The sequence below is a fragment of the Ipomoea nil genome, unplaced genomic scaffold (assembly GCF_001879475.1).
Source record: "Ipomoea nil cultivar Tokyo-kokei standard unplaced genomic scaffold, Asagao_1.1 scaffold2387, whole genome shotgun sequence".
Taxonomy (NCBI): Eukaryota; Viridiplantae; Streptophyta; class Magnoliopsida; order Solanales; family Convolvulaceae; genus Ipomoea; species Ipomoea nil.
This window is the reverse complement of record NW_017618815.1, coordinates 1,147,852-1,166,341: the sequence shown is the minus strand read 5'-3', so window position 1 is coordinate 1,166,341 and position 18,490 is coordinate 1,147,852. Positions and strand designations below refer to the sequence as shown.

Below are 18,490 nucleotides of genomic sequence, written 5' to 3'. Positions count from 1 at the left end.
CAAATAAAAAAAAAACAGTAAAGGAAAAAACAAACACAACTACTTTACAAGTATTCCAAAGAAAATTCCTTAAAAGTAAATAAACTTGCTATTGATGGTCACTGCATACCATAACTATGGTGTACAGACTTAGCTTATTAATGAAGACAATGATCGGAGCAGAAAAACAATGAAACCTAGAGTAAGCCAACAAGAAAGGTGAAGATAGCAAAGGGGTTAAACAACAATTACATACTTTGCGTGGTATGAAAATAAATTAAATAACTGAGATGTTCAATAGGGAATGATCTTCCAACGTTGGTTCTCTCCTCCGTTCCATTCCCACAGACCAATAACAGTACCATCTTGGACTCCCCCATGTTCTTTCATAGCACGAAATGCATCCAAGTTCACGCCAATGTTGTTCATTGGCCTAATTGCTTTATACTCCCCATTATCATCCTTGATACAAGCTTCACTCCACAATATGGAATGATCAACATCATTAGGCTCATACTTCACTACCCGTACCGGTTGATAAGCGCCGGCAAAGACGCTGTGTTGGATGGCTTCCCCGGTGGCTTTGTTCACCAAGGCAAAGCTGGGTAAGCCTATTGCATCCTTAACATGGGCTCCAAACTTTTGTTCCTTGTGCCAGTGCTGACGAGGGTCGGAGGGATTGGATGGGGCGAGAATCACCTTGTTGTTACGGATAGCGAGCGCGTATTTGTGGTCTGCTCGACAGTAAACCTGATAGGTAGGCTTCGGCTGACGATCTTGGTCGTGATGATAGCATTGGTGGTATTGGTAATTGCATTCATCGGTATTCATGGTGGTGTTGATCTCGGAATGATCAATTGGGACTAGAGTCATTTTGGAGGTGTATGCTATTGATGTCTAAGTTTCAAAACTACTTGTTTATTTTCGTCCATATTACACCCACATATATAGCCATAAAGAAAGCTTTTGAAAGGACATAATAAATGCTAAAAACTACCTCCAAGGCTACAACTTTCAAGAGTCGAGTAAATATCGCTGCTCATTTCGAACACAGGTTAGTTCGTTGTCACTATTCAAAAATAAGACAGATGGGGAGGGGCAGTTGTAAGTAAGTGAATGAATTTAAAGTTGTAGTCTTGTAGAACATGGAATATTTGAATTTTTTTTTTCTCTCAATTGAATGGTTTATCTCATTTTTACTTGTTCAGTGTAAATATTTTATGTATTGAATCATTTAAGATTTGTTTTCTTTTATAACAAGAAATTAAATACACAAATAATGTCATGCATTCTGTGTTAGATCTCTAAATATACTCTAACCTTACAAAGTATAATCCATGAGAAACCTAACTTTGTAGTAGGCCGGGGAAGCGGAAGCAGTGTAGATTTCTGGTCATAGTTGATATCATGTTGTATTACCCTCTTGAACGGTAGACCTACAGAGTGTTAGCCGTTTTGTCCCATACTCGACTCAGAATCCTAGATAATGTACTGGTATTTTCTGAGTAGCATGAGTACCATAACTATAGATAATGCTATATAATGAACCCTTCGGCTTCATCTCCAAACTGCTGGAGACGAAGAACTTTTTCGTCTCCGGCATGGAGACGAATCGAAGAGCAACATGGAGACGAAGTAGGTTCTTCCTGGCCTTTTCCAGCAAGTATTAGCTCTAACCCCATATTGATGAGTGCAGAGCTTGGTGGCCTTTTCATCAATTCCAGCAGAGCATCAGTCATCTGTTGGAAAAAATAACTTAAAATGGGCATAAAATATCATTATAAGTGGCTATTTTGTGGTACAATTATTAGTGAGGTCCACTTCTGATTTGGATCGGGTTAAAGTGGATTCTGATTCTTCGTAGTGAGACGAAGAGATTGATATATTGTACGCTCAAAATGGATAATGAGTGAATGAAAAATTGATTCTCAAAGTAGACCCACTTGAGTTGAAACAAGAAGGTGGAAAAGCTTTGAAAGAGCTTTTGTTTCACATTGGTTTGGGAAGTGGGGTTTGCACCACTATTTATACAAGAGCTTTTCTAAAGCTTATTGAATTGAATAGCATAGAGGCTCTCTCTCGCGCAGGGGGTCTTCCTGAAAAGACTTGACTCATGTACGCCGGCAACTGCGGGCACCAATATTGTTTCGCCCGACTCGTTATAACCACCAACCACCAACCCGAATCATCCATTCATCCTTCCCATAAAATAATAATCATAAAAAAGAGAATCACAAAGAAAAAATGAAAATAGTTAGTAGAACGACTTTTACCTATGTGTTTTAGTTAGTAGAACGAATTTTACCTGTGTTTTCCTGCCAATTCAATACGTATGTGTTTTCCTGCCAATTCAAAAAAATTGCATACTAAAATTTGACCAATGAACCAGGCAAAAAAAGAACTTGTTACGAATAACATCTTGTTGGTGGATCGAAACGTGTAAATGCTAACTAATCTCCTTGCCGCTGAACTTGGTAAAATGCAAGTGTTAAGCAACTGCTATAAAATGAGATGATTTAGAAATATACAGCTGAGATTAGACATGGAATTTTGGTTAGCAAAAACACGTTTCTGACTTTTCCAGAAGATCCGGTAAAAAAGATAGAAAAACCCGAGTGCAGTTATTATACAAGGTCTAGTCAAAGCAATATGGAAAGGTTTATAATATATTGATATGAATAGTAAGATCTGCCCCATAATCAATCCAGTTTTTGCTACTATTCTCTTCTTGGTTTTGGTGCATTTCATGTAACAGGCTTGTATGGTCCCGGAATCTGTGTGTCCGATCCTTATGAACTAACGGGAAAAGTACAACCTGTAAACCCAGTGTGGGGCGTGGAAGGCTTTGATCCTTTTGTTCCAGGAGGAATAGCCTCTCATCATATTGCAACGGGTACATTGGGCATATTAGCGGGTCTATTCCATCTTAGTGTCCGCCCGCCACAACGGCTATACAAAAGATTGCGTATGGGAAATATTAAAACCGTACTTTCCAGTAGTATCGTTGCTGTCTTTTTTGCAGCTTTTGTTGTTGCCGGAACTATGTGGTATCGTTCGGCAACTACCCCGATCGAATTATTTGGGCCCACCCGTTATCAATGGGATCAGGGGTACTTCCAGCCAGAGATATATAATTTGCCATACAATTCTCTTTTAAATTATGATTTAATGTTATACAACACAATAAATATTTTCATGAAGATGCATATACTCAAATACCTAATACACTCAAATATGTGAAACTTTAATTCAGTTTCATTTTATATACACTGTACTTTCATTACAGCACAACCAAAGTATCATTTTGTTAACTATAGTTTCATTTGACAATATACACTCAATATGTGAGACATGTTATGCAGTTTCATTTAAGCAAAACTAAAATATCATTTCAATTCAACTACAATTTTATTTGACAATATACACTCAATATACGAGACATGCTATTCAGTTTCATCTTATACATATTACAGTTTCATTTCAACACAACAAAAGTATCGTTTCAATTCAATTACAGTTTTATTTGATAATATCTACTATACTAATAAGAGCCCAAGAGAGTTAGGCCTATAATGGGTAGAAAAAATGGCGGTCAAATTTTTTAGTCAAATGAATGACTCAAATTTATCAGATTTTAATTTTTTTCTTAAGATTTCCTAATTTATCATTAATGAATATGATTATCAGTTAACTTTTCCGTTAAATATTACCATTTCCGTTAATTTCTGTTAGTTCACCGTTAACTTACTCATTGATTTCAATAAAAAGGTCTTAGGTTCGAACCCTATCTCAATTAAAGTTGGCATAATTAGTACTCTATTTTACTCTTATTAAATTAAAATAATAATTTATTAGCTACAACAAAAAATAATACATATGCATTTCTTTAATTTAGAATTATGTCTGTACAATGTCATTATTTTCAAAAAAAATTATTCATTATCAATAAATTAAATAAGAAAAATAATTTCATTAGTTATATTGTATTTATTTTTCTCCAATATAAAAATTCTTTACATTCAAATTTATCAATTGATTATATTCGCTACATTGTCCATATAATGTCTTTATAAAAAAAAAATTATTCATTATCAATAAATTAATTAAGAGAAATAATTTTATTAGTTACATTGTCTTTATATTTCTCCAATGTAAAAATTCTTTACATTCAAATTCATCAATTGATTATATTCACTACAATGTCTATTATCTTTTTTTGTGCACTATTTTTTAATTAAATATCAAAGTTATAATACAAAATAATGCTATATATTTATTTACCAAGTATTTTATTAATACCATGAAAAAATTAAAAAATATATAATTAATAAAGCCAATCATATTAACTAACTGAGAGATTTGTTGACAAAGAGAGTATTCAAATCACACAACAAATTGAAGTGAGAACTACATCGCAATGTCCTTGTTTGACAATCAGCAGTTAGCGGTTAGCGTTAGCGGATTATGTTAGCGAATTTGACCAGCGAATTATATCAACGGTTGGTAAAAAGATATTTGAAAAAATTAACTGTTTAGATTAACATGTAAAATGACCTAAGGGTATACATATAATAATAATAATAATAATAATAATAATAATAATAATAATAATAATAATAATAATAATAATAATAATAATAATAATAATAATAATAATAATTGTTTAAAAAAAATTTTAAAAAAATATAATTAAGTCAATCATATTAACTATTTGGGAATTTATTTACAAAAAAAGAGTATTCAAATTACACAACAAATTGAAGTGGAAAACTATCTCGGAATGTCCTTGTTTGGCAATCAACAGTTAACTCTTCAATATTAGTATATATTTAATATTTTATGCCCTAATTTTTATTTGCTCTCTCTTATGTCCGTATTTGGTTTCAACCATACCTATACAATTATTTTATTGACAATTACAATCAATCTTGACTATATTATCTTGCAGTTGTAAACTTAGAATTGCCTATTTAAATACACAAATTTAATATTCAATTATCTATGCATGAACAATTCCAATATAATTTTACCCTGATATACTTTAAAGTATTTATTTAAAAAAAAAACATTGGGCATTATCCCAATCGCGCAATGCGCGTAAAAAACTAATAAACACTATACGAGACAAGTTATTAAGTTCGTTTTAGATACATTGTTGTTTTATTTTGTTCTGAACGTACAAAAAATATGAAATTTGTTAAAATTTAACGGTTCCAATTTTCGGACCATAGCCCAAACAGCTGTGTAGACCATGGTCCATCATATAACGTCTGTATATTTACTAGGTAATAGAAGATTCTAATGTATGGTTCAATGTTATGTAATTTTCCAAAAAAATGTAATTTAATCTCCACATAAGATCTTTAGCTAGATTGTGGGATACACTTCCCATCCTAAAAGTATTCTCACAATCTCTTATATTTTTTTACTAATTTTTCCATTTCTCAAGTTCAATCTCTTAATTAATTATTTTAAATTCATTTACATTTATATTTTATCATTGTATTGTTGATTTATTTTATTTATGAAATTTATTGAAATACGTTAAGAGTATTATAGTACAAATAGCAATTACAACATAAAACATAACTCTTCAATCAAAACAAGTTTATATTTCATACTTCAGTTTTAACCAAAATAGAAATCTAAAACATAATCTTTTTTTTTTTTGAATGCTACTAGCTCGATTACAATGTAGTATCTGTTCATATACTTTCTCAACCTACAAACACCAAAGAGCCAATAATGCCTCCACTAAGGCTTGAATTCACAACCTTCCAAATGGAAGTCCAACCCGGGTACCATTAGACCACATAGTCCTGATAAAACATAATCTAATATTACAAAAATTTAATATATTCTCTAAGCTAATCTAACATTCTATGAATCAAATGCCCAAGGATTGTACCAAATCCCACTCGTACCCACCTCATCCTGTTAATTTTCAATGATGCATACTAGTTCATCAATATACGTCTCATCAAATACTCAACGCCATCCTGCCAATGTTAGTACTTGTTTATTTTGCTAAACAAAAATATCAAGTTTATGTTCAAAGGCAAACTAGTGAAGAAACTGATACTCAAATCAGTAAACGAAGTTGTACCTCTGAGTGGTTAATTATTTGCACATAACAAAAATACCAAGTTTGTGTTCAGACATCGTTGAGCCTGCCTTATCTCCTATGATGTTGTCCACGATGTTTTATTTCTTATTAAGAATTAATTATGACTAAATTATTTTACCTTCGTTTTCTTTTACGTTGGAAAATTTAAAGAATTGAAAACAAATAATTCAATTGTGCTGAGATGATCATATAATACTGATTTATTTATTGTCAAAAGTACTACTACATTCAAAGTTATACCTAGTAGCAAATTGAAATATGGCACCAAGGTGTTGACCAAACAAGTTAGTTAGCATAATAGTGTTTGTTGAGCAACGATTTGAAGAGTTAAGCCCTGCATCCTACTATTGGAACATGGCTTTAACTATTATTGATACAACTCTGAATTTTAATTTAAAATACACACAACTAGTGTTTATAGGTCAAGGGCTAGGTACAATATTTGTAGCAACATTTATTTTGTGGTATGAAAATAAATTCAATGTCGACGTAGATGATCAATAGGGAATAATCTTCCAACGTTGGTTGTCTCCTCCGTTCCATTCCCACAGACCAATGGCAGTCCCATCTTGGACTCCCCCACGCTCTTTGGTAGCCCCAAATGCATCCATGTTCATGCCAATATTATTCACCATCCTAATTGCTTTATACTCGCCATTATCATCCTTGATACAAGCTTCACTCCACAATATGGAATGATCAACACCTTCATCATTAGGCTCATAGTATTTCAACAGCTGTACCAGTTGAACACCGGCAACACCGTGTTGGATGGCTTCCCCGGTAGCTTTGTTCACCAGAGCAAAGCTGGGTAAGCCTATTGTATCCTTAACCTGGGTTCCGAACTTGTGTTCCTTGTATTAGTGCTGACGAGGGTCGGAGGGATTGGATGGGGCGAGAATGACCTTGTTGTCACGGATGGTGAGCGCGTATTTGTGGTCTGCTCGACAGTAAACTTGATATATAGGTAGGCTTCGGCTGACGATCTTGGTCGTCGTGATGATAGTAATGATGGTGCTGGTGCTGGTGATACTGCACAGGTAATTGCGTTCATCTGTAGTGATGGTGGTGGTGATTTCGGAATGATCAATCGGGACTAGTGGCATTTTGAAGCAGTATGCTATTGTCTATTGAAGTCCATGTTTCAACACCTGCATATTTTCGTCCACGATTTTCACTGTCAATTAGCCCTGGTATATACACTAGTTGGATTATGGATGCATGGGAACCAAATGAGGGCCAAGATGTGGTTTATTAATAGTATGATGAATTGATGACTTTTTGAATTATTCTTTTCTTGCTTAGATGGTTTTGTTATGTGTCTTTGTTGGGTAAGAGTTTTAGTATCTCACTTGCTTGGGCAAGAGTTTTGGCAATCGTTATGCGTTGGACCCGTGTCCAGCATGCTTGCTGGACACGGGTAACAGTGCCGTTAGGCACTGTTATCTCCTCCTTTTTTTTTTTTTTTTTTATTTCAGACCGCTTCATTGTAAAAGTATATGTTCATAATTTTATTACTATATGTTAATAACTGTACATTCATAACTCCATAACTGTACGTTCATAACTCTATAACTGTACATTCATAACTCCATAATTGTACATTCATAACTCCATAACTGTACATTCATAATTTTCGAAGCTCTATGTTCACAATTTTAGAGCTCTATGTTCATAATTTTATCACTATATGTTCATAATTGTAAGTTCATAATGTTAGAGCTCTTTGTTCATAATTCGATCAATAACTGTACATTCATAATTCCATACTGTAGATTCATAATCTCATAACTGTAGATTCATAACTCCATAACTGTAGATTCATAACTCTATAACTGTACATTCATAACTCCATAACTGTACATTCATAATCTTCGAAACTCTATATTCACAATTTTAAAGCTCCATGGTCATAATTTTATCACTATATATGTTCATAATTGTAAGTTCATAATGTTAGAGCTCTGTGTTCATAATTTCATAATTGCATAACTGTATATTCATAACGGCATAACTGTACATTCATAACGGCATAACTGTACATTCATAATCCAAAAAAAAAAAAAAAAAACGCCGTTAACGGCAAAAGACGCGCGATTTTTATTTTTTTTAAACTAAATGACGCGTTTTTTTTTTTGAAAAACGACGTCGTTTTGGGCCCGTGTCCACAATTCAATGTGGACACGGGTCCAGGGCATAATTTGCAGAGTTTTGGTATCCTTAATTACAATGCTTCCGGTGGATATATTATAAATGGATCCAGAGCAAATCAACACAATGATACTTGGGTCAATTTAATTCATCAGCTTTGTTAATTTGGAGCATTTTTTTTTGTTTTTTGTTTTTTGTTTTTTTGTTTTTTTGTTTTTTTGTTTTTTGTTTTTTTTTTTTTTTTTTTTTTTTTTTTTGTTTTGTTTTTGTTTTAATGTAATGTTATGAGATTTACTTAAATTTACTTGGATAAAAAGTCTTTAGTTATAATTGATGGAGTAGATCTAGCGATGCCAATCGGGCCATCTTGTTCAGTTAGGGTTTATTTATTTATTTTTTATCTGGTTTAAAATTCTTGACCCTAATTTTAAAACTTCGGGATGTCAGATTTATCAGGCGAATTTAACAAAAGCATTTGACATTTTCAAATTAACATTCTAAACTTTCAATTTTAATAAACTAGTGTATTTACACTAATAAATATAAACTTATAAATCATTAATTCAGTCAATCTAAATCTCAATTTCCAAATTTTAACTAAAAATTAGTAATATTTTTTTAAAAACAAACCGAGAGCTTTATTAACGTCGAACAGCCCGAGGCAAAGCCTCTAAAAGATCATACAATAAGGCCAATTTAGCTTTTACAGGTAGGGAATCAAAACTGCAAAAACTTTTGAAAAGCTATAACTAAGACCAGCCGTTGTTAGAGCATCGGCTAGTTGATTGGCCTCCCGATATACATGCCGAATCGATGAGCCCCACGAGCACAGGCAAGACCAAACGAAGAAGATGACATCCTTAATCCTCCACGGGACCCTAGTCGTCCCTGACGAGACCAAGTTGGCGAGGGCGAGGGAATCCACTTCCACCGCGAAAGGCCTTTTGGCAAAAGTATCACACCATTAGACGATGACCTGAAGCGACAATGTCTCAGCTTCCAAAGCCGACGTCGCATCAAAACGAAAGCACAACCCCACTATTATTTGCCCGCGTGAGTTCCTTAAACATGCACCCCCGCTGCACCACTATTGTATATATTTACACTATTATACAATAATTATAATAATTTGTTTATTTTACATTATTTATTGGGAAAATTGCATCTTCGGTCCCTGAGTTATACCCAAGTTTCGACTGAGTCCCTGAGTTATTACCGTATTCATTTTTAGTCCCTCAGTTATGAACGAAGTGGCGCATTTGGTCCCCGACCGCTAAAATTGACGGAAAAGTTATAAAATATTTAAAATTTGAGGGGTAATGTAGGAAATTCACATTTTATTCTCCTTTTTATATCAAAATCACTTTCACAACATTATTTTTCACTTCTTAGCCTCTTATTTCAAGATTGTTCAATTCTAAAAGTATTTCAATAACTTTAGTATGACTTGTTATGAACCCGACTCTCGTATAACAAACTTAAAGACTTAGCAACAATAAAGAAACACTTGATCGTTGTCTTCAGATGTGTGAAACAGACTATCCTATCAATTTTCAATTTTTTTACTAAGCAACACAGGTAATCAAACCAGAACTTTTGAGATGCCAAATGATGTCAAATTTCTCAGTTTGCTTTTATGAGAAATTCACCAACGAAATAACTTGAGATATTTAGTATGTAATTTTTTTTCATATGCAGTAGTTTCGTCAATAATAATTTTTAGAAGTTACAAAGGTTTAGAAGTTACAAAGGTTTTTAGAATTTTCATAACTGAGTCTTAGGTTCCTCGTTCATTACTCTGGTTTTTAAGAAGACAAAGGAGGTGATGGATATATATATTATATATATAATATAATTTTCATATATTGTCAAGATATACGATTCTTAATTAAGTTACTGCAAAGCTTACGAAAGAATTTTATGTACTAAAAATCTCAAGTTACTCCCTTGGTGAATTTGTCATAAAAATAACTTGAGAAATTTGATATCTTCTTGTATTTCAAAAGTTATGGTTTGATTACCATTATGTTTAGTAAGGTAAATGAGAAATTTTTAGGATGGTGTGTTTTACATGTTTGATGACAATGATCAAGTGTTCTCTTGTTTGTACTAAGTCACATATTTCTTATACGAGACTCAAGTTACTAACAAGTCATACGAAGATTATTGAATTGCTTTTGGAATTGAAGAATCTTGAAAAAGAATGCTAGGAAGTTGAAAATAATGTTGCAAAAGTGATTTCAATATAAAAAAGAAAATAAAATGTGAATTTACTACTTTACCCTTAAAATTTTAAATATTTTTTAAATTTTTCCTTTAGTTTTAACGGTCAGGGACCAAATGTGCCACTTCGCTCATAACTCAGGGACTAAAAACGGATACGGTCATAACTTAGGGACTGAGTCGTCACTACCATTATAACTCAGGGACCAAACTCGCAATTTTCCCTTATTTATTTTCATAAAATTATTTTATTTAATTTTGTACAGTAATAAAGAGTTAATGTCATTTGAGGTCCTCCAAATATATATTTGTTTTGCCACGTTTAGTCATAAGCTTTTAAGTTAACAACTCCTAGTCCTTCAACTTTTAGATCCCACTGTCTATTAGTTTTAGCCCTTTAGGTTGTGTAAAGTAAGGATAAAGCCCTCCTTTCAAAAGGACCACGATTGGTTAATATTTGAAAGTTGGAGGACCACAACTAGTTAAAATTTAAAAGTTGAAGTACTACGAGTAGTTAACTTGACAGTTGAAAGATCACGAGTGTTTAACTTGAAAGTTTAGGACTAAACGTTACAAACTACCATACTTAGAGGATCCATATGATATGAACTCCAATAATAAATTAAATTTCTTAATATATTTATTAAAATTTCATTTAAAAATTTAATAAAAAATACTAAGGATGAACTTACATATGAACTCAATGTATACTTTGTTCCACAGTACTTGTGAAATAAACAATAGCCTTAAATGGCTTGAGCTATCAGACTATCTCGTTAAGGCCAGCAAGCTTATCGAGCTGGTTTTTAATTGGGCTAAATTTTTTCGACTCTAACTCTAATATTTCTTGATTTTATCGGGCCAACTCATCAAATTTGGGCTAAAAATTGACATTCCTAAGTAGATCTATATATCTTAGGATATCTAACCATCTCCGATCTCCATGGGTGTAATAGTTGTTTTACCAATTGCAAAAGCATCGGATGAAATCAAAACTTATAATGTAGGAAAATTTTAGGGGTAGTATTTAGTTAGTTTTACAAATATTTTAACATTGTAACTAACTCCACAAAACTTGTCCAAAATTTATTGAGCTAGTCCATCAATTTGGAGTTAAGATTGATCGACCTCCCTAATGAGGTGTTCACATTTTGTAATAATATTTATCCTTTTTTTAAATTAAGTACGACAAAGTTCAGAAAGTATGATGTCCTATGTACCAAAACAACATTCAACTTTGCAAATACTAAATACTCAAACACTCCACACACGTAATATATTCAACATACAAGTATACAACACACATTAATTAAAATACACCCCATTTATTGGGATAACATTTGTTGCTGTGACAAAATGACTAGAGCCATTTGTAGCAACATTTATTTCATATTATATATATGATAGATTGAGATTCGTGTGATGCACTATTTTTGTGGCATGAAAATAGTGCATCATACAAATATTTCCATTTAACACTTATGATAACAGTAACATGTCTGACGCTGACAGTACCATTTGTAGCCACCCTTGCTACCGCACCACCCGCCACAGTGCCCTGGGCAACCTCCATTCCAAGAGTTGTGTGAAACACATCCGCCACCACCACCGCCACCACCTCCGCCACCGCCACCGCCTCTCCCACCGCCACCGCCACCCCCATGGTGTTGTGCTTCAACCATATGAGTTTCTGCATTCATATTAGTTCGCAATAATGTCAATCATGGCAAACCACGACACTCACATTCGTTTTATTAATTATTTTGTATGACGAGAAAAATCTACAACTGGAACACAAGGAAGTTAAACAGTCTAGCTCGCTCATAACTGACCATTTGACAGATTAAGAAATATAAAAACTGTATTGTAAAAAGAATTAGAGATCGAATACCCACCGTATGATGCAATGAGGATGAAGCAAAAGAGGATAGCAGCAAAGGTCACTTTGTTAAATTGTGTAAGACCCATTCTTCTTCTTCTTTGTTTCTTCTTTGTTTTTGTGTTTGTTTGAGAAAATTTAGGCCGTGAAGAGGGTATTTATAGGAAGATGAAATGGATTTTCATGCGAAGATGTTTTGAATGGATCAAATAGTTTTTAAATGTTTTGTCATTATGAAAGTGACAACAGATAGCAGGCTTGGCAGAGGAAGGCTTTATGTATAGTCCAAACGCACATTTGCAGTAAAAAATATGCGTTTTTTGGCCCAACATGCATCATTTTAAGATGAATTAATACTCATGCTTTATTTATACAAACTTTTACTTATTCACATTTCAATTTATTTTATTTATTTTTTTATTTTTAATTTTTTTTTTTTTTTTGGGTAAGCCTATGCCTCCACACAAAAACAAATAGTTCTGCTTAATTTTCAATTTAAATAACCCTCGATAATAAATTTAGAACAAAAAGAACATCAATATATTATGGCTTGATTATGAACATCATGACTATGGTGGATTGATCGATTATGTAACTTGATTAAGTTGACCAGTTCATCCTATGATAGCTTCTCTTGATTTTTCATACATCTTTGAGCCGGTCTTATGTCCTATGATGTGTCGATGCTGGTTTGTTTGTTAAGACTTAATTATATTATTTTACTTTCATTTTCTTTTACATACCTTGTAAACTTTAAAGAAAGCAAATTGTTCAATTGTGCTGAGGTGATCATATAACATTGATTTATTTATTATAATAATTAAACACTTACTATTACACCCAAAGTTATAATCAGTAGCAAAATTATAACATTATTGATCAAGTGGTTATCACAATATGTGGGTCTTTGTTGGGCAAGGTTTGAAGAGTCGAGCCATACATTTTACTATTCAAGCATGGCGTTGACTATTATTGATACAACTCTAAGATTATATCGTATTATTGCTCTTTTATGAGTTAAGAGTGAGAAAAAAACATGGCTATATATAGTTTGAGTAGCAAGTGGATTCTAGAACAACGGGGAGAGAGACAAGAGAGAAAACTCAATTCATTTTTGTCATATTTTAGTAAGTCAGAATACATAGGCTAATGATATTTATTATTATTGGTCGATCACATATTTACTTATTATATTCAATCTCTATGATATTATATATTAATCTCCATATGCATGGTCAAGTAGTCAACCCATTTTAGTTGAGCGGTTTTGGTTGTGTGGCCACAAAATATGACATCAAATTCCTACGCATGCTATTTTTTTTAATTTTTTAATTTTATTTTTAAAACTGTTTAGCTTTCCTTCTCCCAAACTGTTTAGCTTTCCTAGTTTTAGTTTTGTGTTAAAAAAAAAAAATATTTAGTCTTACTATTAGATCCCATGCGTATCACTTTGTCCAAAGATATAGCTAGCGAAAATGTTGAAAAAATTATTAGACGATGTTCGGTATTTTTTTTTTTTAAATAAAATTTTAAAGACGTTGATAATTATAAACTATTTAATACTTTAATAATTAATATTAAAATATTAAATATATTAACCCAATAAACATCAAGAAATATAAATTGTAAAAAAATTTAAATAATCAAAACACAATTTCAAAAAGTCAAAATTCACAAAGTATCAACTTAGTTCTAAACTTCCAAATCAATTCATATACGGTTGCCATTTTCGAACCATGCTCCAAACAGCTGTGTGGACCATGGTCCATCATATAACGTATGTATATTTACTAGGTAAAAGAAGATTCTAATGTATGGTTCAATGTTATGTAATTTTCCAAAAAAAATGTAATTTAATCTCCACATAAGATTTTTAGCTAGATTGTGGGATACACTTCCCATCCTAAAGTATTCTCACAATCTCTTATCTTTTTTTACTAATTTTTCCATTTCTCAAGTTCAATCTCTTAATTAATTATTTTTAATTCATTTACTTTTATATTTTATCATTGTATTGTTTATTTATGAAATTTATTGAAATACGTTAAGAGTATTAAAATAAAAATATCAATTATAACATAAAACATAACTCTTCAATCAAAACAAGTTTATATTTCATACTTCAGTTTTAACCAAAATAGAAATCTAAAACATAATCTAATATTACAAAAATTTAATATTCTCTTAGCTAATCTAACATTCTATGAATCAAATGCCCAAGGATTGTACCAAATCCCACTCGTACCCACCTCCTCCTGTTAATTTTCAATGATCCATACTAGTTCATCAATATACGTACTCAACGCCATCCTGCCAATGTTAGTACTTAGCTTGTTTATATTGCTAAACAAAAATATCAAGTTTATGTTCAAAGGCAAACTAGTGAAGAAACTGGTAATCAAATCAGTAAACGAAGTTGTACCTCTGACTGGTTAATTATTTAATTTGCACATAACAAAAATATCAAGTTTATGTTCAGACATCGTTGAGCCTACCTTATCTCCTATGATGTTGTCCACGATGTTTTATTTCTTATTAAGAATTAATTATGACTAAATTATTTTACCTTCGTTTTCTTTTACGTTGGAAAATTTAAAGAATTGAAAACAAATAATTCAATTGTGCTGAGATGATCATATAATACTGATTTATTTATTGTCTAAAGTATACACTTATCACTACTACACTCAAAGTTATACCTAGCACCAAGGTGTTGACCAAGTTAATTAGCACAATAGTGTTTGTTGAGCAACGATTTGAAGAGTCGAGCCCTGCATCCAACTATTATTGATACAACTCTGAACTTTAATTTAAAATACACACAACTAGTGTTTATAGGTCAAGGGCTAGGTACAATATTTGTAGCAACATTTATTTTGTGGTATGAAAATAAATTAAATGTCGACGTAGATAGATGATCAATAGGGAATGATCTTCCAACGTTGGTTGTCTCCTCCGTTCCATTCCCACAGACCAATGGCAGTCCCATCTTGGACCCCCCCACGTTCTTTGGTAGCCCCAAATGCATCCATGTTCATGCCAATATTATTCACCATCCTAATTGCTTTATACTCGCCATTATCATCCTTGATACAAGCTTCACTCCACAATATGGAATGATCAACACTATCATCATTAGGCTCATAGTACTTCAACAGCTGTACCAGTTGAGCGCCGGCAACGCCGTGTTGGATGGCTTCCCCGGTAGCTTTGTTCACTAGAGCAAAGCTGGGTAGGCCTATTTCATCCTTAACCTGGGTTCCAAACTTGTGTTCCTTGTACCAGTGCTGACGAGGGTCGGAGGGATTGGATGGGGCGAGAATGACCTTGTTGTCACGGATGGTGAGCGCGGATTTGTTGTCTGCTCGGCAGTAAACTTGATAGGTAGGCTTCGGCTGACGATCTTGGTCGTGATGATAGTAATGGTGGTGCTGGTGCTGATGATACTGCAGGTAATTGCATTCATCTGTAGTGATGGTGGTGGTGATTTCGGAATGATCAATCGGGACTAGTGGCATTTTGGAGCAGTATGCTATTGTCTATTGATGTCCAAGTTTCAATACCTGCATATTTTCGTCCACGATTTTCACTGTCAATTAGCCCTGGTACATACACTAGTTGGATTATGGATGCATGCATGGGAACCAATGAGGGCCAATTAAGGATGTGGTTTATTAATAGTATGATGAATTGATGAGTTTTTGATTTATTCTTTTCTTGCTTAGATGGTTTTGGTATGTGTCATTGTTGGGGAAAAGTTTTAGTATCTCACTTGCTTGGGCAAGAGTTTTGGTATCCTTAATTACAATGCTTCTGGTGGCCGGATATATTATAAATGGATCCAGAGCAAATCAACACAATGATACTTGGGTCAATTTAATTCATCAGTTTCGTTAATTTGGAGCATTTTTGTTTTTGTTTTTTGTTTTTTTTTTTTTTGTTTTGTTTTGTTTTTTTTTTTTGTTTTGTTTTCTTTTTGTTTTTTTTTTTTTTTTGTTTTTTTTTTTTGTTTTTTTTTTTTTTTTTGTTTTTTTTTTTTTGTTTTTTGCTTTAATGTAATGTTATGAGATTTACTTAAATTTACTTGGATAAAAAGTCTTTAGTTATAATTGAGGGAGTAGGCAATTTATATCTTGCACCAGGGCGTGCATTGCATTGTGCGCCATGATGCAAAACGACGTCGTTTTACATAACTGTATAAAAAAATACACATAATTGTATAAACATGTACACATAATTGTATAAACAAACACACATAACTGTATAAAAAAATACATATAATTATATAAATAAATACACATAATGGTATAAACAAATACACATAATCACGCCAGGCCAACTCCCATCCGCGCCTCCTAAAACGATGTCGTTTTGGGAGGCGCGGGGCGCACAGTGCTGCGCGCGTCGTGGTGCAGGGTATAACGATTGGATGGAGTAGATCTAGCGATGCCAATCGGGCCATCTTGTTCGGTTAGGGTTTATTTATTTATTTATTTATTTATTTATTGTCTAGTTTAAAATTCTTGACCCTAATTCTAAAACTTCGGGATGTCAGATTTATCAGGCGAACTTAACAAAAACTTTTGACATTTTCAAATTAACATTCTAAACTTTCAATTTTAATAAACTAGTGTATTTACACTAATAAATATAAACTTATACATCATTAATTCAGGCAATCTAAACCTCAATTTCCAAATTTTAACTAAAAATTAGTAATATTTTTTAAAAAACAAACCGAGAGCTTTATTGACGTCAAACAGCCCGACGCGAGGCAAAGCCTCTAAAAGATCATATAATAAGACCAATTTAGCTTTTACATGTAGGGAATAAAACTGCAAAAAACCTTTGAAAAGCTATAACTAAGACCAGCCGTTGTTAGAGCATCAGCTACCTGATTGGCCTCCCGATATACATGCCGAATCGACGAGCCCCACGAGCACAGGCAAGAGCTAACGAAGAGGATGGCATCCTTAATCCTCTACGGGACCCTAGTCGTCCCTAACGAGACCAAGTTGGCGAGGGCGAGGGAATCCACTTCCACCGCGAAAGGCCTTCTGGAAAATGGACGGCGAAATGAAGCAACAATGTCTCAGCTTCCAGAGCCGACGTCGCATCAAAACGAAAGCACAACCCCACTATTATCTGCCTGTGTGAGTCCCATAAACATGCGCCCCCGTTGCCCCACGATTGTATATATTTACACTATAATACAATAATTATAATAATTTGTTTATTTTACATTATTTATTTTCATAAAATTATTTTATTTAATTTTGTACAGTAATAAAGAGTTAATGTCATTTGAGGTCTTCCAAGTATATTTGTTTTGCCACGTTTAGTCATAAGCTTTTAAGTTAACAACTTGTGGTCCTTCAACTTTTAGATTTTAACCCACTGTGGTCTTTCTATTAGTTTTAGCCCTTTAGGTCGTGTAAAGTAAGGATAAAGTCGTCCTTTCAAAAGGACCATGATTGGTTAATATTTGAAAGTTGGAGGACCACAACTAGTTAAAATTTAAAAGTTGAAGTACAACGAGTGGTTAACTTGACAGTTGAAGGATCGCGAGTGTTTAACTTGAAAGTTTAGGACTAAACGTTGCAAACTACCATACTCAGAGGACCCATATGATCATATGAACTCCAATAATAAATTAAATTTCTTAATATATTTATTAAAATTTCATTTAAAAATTTAATAAAAAATACTAAGGATGAACTTACATATAAACTCAATGTATACTTTGTTCCACATTACTTGTGAAATAAAGAATAGCCTTAAATAGCTCGAGCTATCAGGCTATCTCGTTAAGGCCACCAAGCTTATCGAGCTGGTTTTTAATTGGGCTAAATTTTTCGGCTCTAACTCTAATATTTCTTGATTTTATCGGGTCAGCTCATCAAATTTGGACTAAAATTGACATTCCTAAGTAGATCTATATATCCTAGGATATCTAACCATCTCCGATCTCCATGGATGTAATAGTTGCATGTTTTACCAATTGCAAAAGCATCCAATGAAATCAAAACTTATAATGTAGGGAAATTTTTAGGGTTTAGTATTTAGTTAGTTTTACAAATGTTTTAACATTGTCACTAACTCCACAAAATTTGTCCAAAATTTATTGAGCT

At 32.9% G+C, this 18,490-nt stretch overlaps 2 protein-coding genes and 1 long non-coding RNA gene across 3 annotated transcripts; all 3 read right to left on the bottom strand.

Annotated features, from left to right (window-relative positions):
- Positions 1–6,603: 6,603 nt before the first annotated feature.
- LOC109152141 lies at positions 6,604–7,212 on the bottom strand. Its single transcript, XM_019299715.1, has 2 exons — positions 7,012–7,212; positions 6,604–6,939 (listed from the first exon to the last, which is right to left on the bottom strand). Exons 1-2 carry the CDS (start codon positions 7,210–7,212, stop codon positions 6,604–6,606), a joined length of 537 nt encoding a protein of 178 aa, XP_019155260.1.
- A 4,525-nt stretch (positions 7,213–11,737) lies between these two features.
- Positions 11,738–12,480, bottom strand: LOC109152168. The gene is made up of 2 exons (XR_002049362.1): positions 12,376–12,480; positions 11,738–12,170 (listed from the first exon to the last, which is right to left on the bottom strand). It is a non-coding gene; the product is annotated as an uncharacterized LOC109152168 (long non-coding RNA).
- Positions 12,481–15,277: 2,797 nt separating this feature from the next.
- Positions 15,278–15,877, bottom strand: LOC109152140. Its single transcript, XM_019299714.1, has one exon. The coding sequence runs from the start codon at positions 15,875–15,877 to the stop codon at positions 15,278–15,280; it is 600 nt and encodes a 199-aa protein (XP_019155259.1).
- Positions 15,878–18,490: the final 2,613 nt, after the last annotated feature.

Coding starts and splice junctions, on each gene's coding strand:
- LOC109152141 (XM_019299715.1), bottom strand. CDS start 7,212: ATGCCACTAGTCCCGATTGATCATTCCGAAATCACCACCACCATCACT. Junction 6,940..7,011: donor TCACCATCCGTGACAACAAG/GTCATTCTCGCC, acceptor TTCGGAACCCAG/GTTAAGGATACAATAGGCTT.
- LOC109152140 (XM_019299714.1), bottom strand. CDS start 15,877: ATGCCACTAGTCCCGATTGATCATTCCGAAATCACCACCACCATCACT.